Below are 3,009 nucleotides of genomic sequence, written 5' to 3'. Positions count from 1 at the left end.
TTTAGCCCAATTATCTTTGCATTCTCCAACTGAAACAAAAATCGTTACTTTAAGAGCTGATAGTGTTATTATATTAAACAACTATTTCCCATGGAACATAGTTCGAAATATGGAATTAAAATTTAGTTGTTCATAGTGCCTTAGTACAAAATCATTTTAGCGATCTATGATCCTTTGAAAAGTTGTTCATATTTCTCAACACTATCATCCCTTAAAATATTGGTAGACAATTTGTTAACATGTATTATTATGTCAACTTTAATATTAGGTACTTGACTTTATATTTTTTCTTTTTACTATATCTGTTGTTTAATTATATATTTTTTTTGTTCACAGGTTTTTGGCCACTGGTAACTCCTTTCGTTCAGTGGCATTCAGTTATCGTATGGGTTTTACCACAGTGAGAAATATAGTCAAGGAAGTATGCGAAGCTATTTGGAAAAATCTAGCACCCATTGTAATGCCACAACCTTCAGAAGAGAGATGGAAAGAGATTGCAAAAGATTTCCAAACATATTGGCATTTTCCTAATTGTCTTGGCGCATTGGATGGCAAGCATGTAAACATAATATGCCCAATAAATGCTGGATCAACCTATTACAACTATAAAAAAGATCATTCAATCGTATTGCTTGCTTTAGTTGATGCTCAATATAAATTTGTTATGATAGATGTAGGGGCGTATGGCCGTAACAGTGATGGTGGTGTATACGAAAATTCCGTGATGGGGAAAATGTTCGAACGGAACCAACTGAATGTTCCACAGAATACTCCAATATATCAAAATTCTGAACCTATGCCGTATACTATTGTGGCTGATGCAGCATTTCCTTTAAAAACGTACCTTTTAAAGCCCTACAGTAAAGCAAAGCTTGTAAACAATGATTCTAATAAAGTATTTAATTACCGTTTATCACGTGCTCGAAGAACTGTAGAAAATGCTTTCGGAATTTTAAGAGCAAGGTTTCGCATTTTTCAAGGACCTATGCAAGTACAACCGGATATGGCAGACATAATCGTACAAGCTGCATGTGCCCTTCATAACTATTTGCGTACCGAAAAATCGCAAGAAATTGAAGAAAATTATCTAAATTCTAATGAAAGTCAAAGTTCTCAAGACGGTCTCGCTAATATTGAAATTGTCGGAAGAAATTACCGTCAAGACGCTATTGCTGTTAGAGAAAAATTTAAAGAGTACTTTGTTTCTCCAGAAGGACAAGTACCGTGGCAAATGGATATGATCAGACAAGGCAGAATAGACTAGAGTGTGTCTCATTCATCATATCATAATCATCATCATAATCCCAAGAGACTCTAAACACCTATGTACTTTATTTTCGAAAAAAATTCTGAAGTAGCAACAATTATCATAATAATATCGTCGGTACCTACTTAAAAAAAATAAAAACAATACAGTTACATACCTGCGGGCTTAGCCAAGTTGACAATCTACAATCGATAACGCTATTAGAAAACTAACCAAATGTATAGGAATGACACCATCTCAACGTAAAGTCACGTGATCATAACAAATAATAGAAAATTCGTAGACAAGTTTACTCGTTCAAAATGTTACAACGTCGAACGGAATCGTTTCTACAACGACGATCACTACATCCCATACAAATGGTAGCCATGTTACAGTTTTGACAAGCGTCAGCGAAACGATATCGAAATTTTTGAACGATAGTTAAAAGATTGCCGAAACCCAGTAGTAAACGTTAAAAAATGGCGTCCTTTATGATAATATGAAAGAGTTGTGTTAGGACCGAGAATTATTTATTTACGATAATTTTGAACTATATGCAGCATTTAGCCATGATGATTTTGGAAGAGCCATGCTGAGTTATTATTGAATAGATTATAGTAATTTTAATTAGTAAGATTTTATTTACATTGTCTAGTTACAAACTTTTATTCTTTTTTTATAAAAATTAATAAACGCTTTACACTCAACGGATCCCCCAGTAGGACTTTCTCCCGTGTTGGGGGTCCGGAAACACACACAATACACAAACACAACACCCAGACCACGACTAACATCTATATGGTCGATATAAATGTCTGTCGGGAGCGGGAATCGAACCCGCGACCGCTAGCGCAACAGCCAGTGCATTTACCATTGCGCCAACGCGTCGTACTTAACTTCGTACGTCGTACGTAACTTTATCTAGGTCCTTCATATTTAATTTATCATTTACCTACATATGAGTAGTTAGTTTTATGTTCAATGTAATGTACCTACTTAAATATAAAATAATTAATAAAACATTATTATTATTACAAATAAGTTTATTATTGTTTTATTAAAACACTGATGATATTCGTGGCATGCACAGTTGAAAAGAAAGGATTTTTCAGTCATTAATACTTTTTATTTACAATTCACTCAAAACCTACATTTTAGGTATTATTTGTTACTTTACATAAAAATCCATTAGCTACAGTTATTGTACATAAATATTAGTTTCATTATTACATTTTAAGTATAAATTAAAATAGGTTTTGTTATATACAAACAAAAATTAATTGTTCCTCTGATATTGCAGGGAATTTGAAATTGTATATAGCCCTCAGCTGAGACCACTATCACTACATTAGACATTTTAAGGAATAGTGTTTGTCGGAGGTAGCGATGATGGTCTCAACTTGTAAAAAATGGTAAAATTTGCATCAAATTGTCTAGTATCAACTAAACGACTTAAAATTACATTTTGGCTTTCTTCCATTGCTATCCTTCGCAATTCTAATCACAACCTTTCCTTTTCTCTTCGTGGAATTTTGTTCCCTTTCCATGAATTCCAGTAAAGCTGCGAACTGTACTGGGCTTGCTCAAGATCTATATTCCATCATATAAACCACTTAATTTTTAAGATTTTATTTTATTTTATTTAGGACAACAAACAATTGCATAATAAAAGTTTATCAGCGCCGTTGTCCACATATAATATTATATACATGGCAGCACAATATTTCTGAAAATGTAAATTACAATTTAAGAGAAAAGAG

At 33.0% G+C, this 3,009-nt stretch overlaps 1 protein-coding gene across 1 annotated transcript; it reads left to right on the top strand.

The window, feature by feature from the left end:
* The first annotated feature begins 460 nt into the window (after window positions 1–460).
* On the top strand, window positions 461–1,264 carry LOC123662708 (protein ALP1-like). The gene has a single exon (XM_045597512.1). It carries the CDS (start codon window positions 461–463, stop codon window positions 1,262–1,264), a length of 804 nt encoding a protein of 267 aa, XP_045453468.1.
* The last annotated feature ends 1,745 nt before the right edge of the window (window positions 1,265–3,009 follow it).

This window comes from Melitaea cinxia, chromosome 19 (assembly GCF_905220565.1).
Source record: "Melitaea cinxia chromosome 19, ilMelCinx1.1, whole genome shotgun sequence".
NCBI lineage: Eukaryota > Metazoa > Arthropoda > Insecta > Lepidoptera > Nymphalidae > Melitaea > Melitaea cinxia.
This window is presented reverse-complemented; position numbering and strand designations above follow the sequence as displayed.

Bases quoted from the DNA above. Each gene is read 5' to 3' on its own strand.
- LOC123662708 (XM_045597512.1), top strand. From the start codon at position 461: ATGCCACAACCTTCAGAAGAGAGATGGAAAGAGATTGCAAAAGATTTC.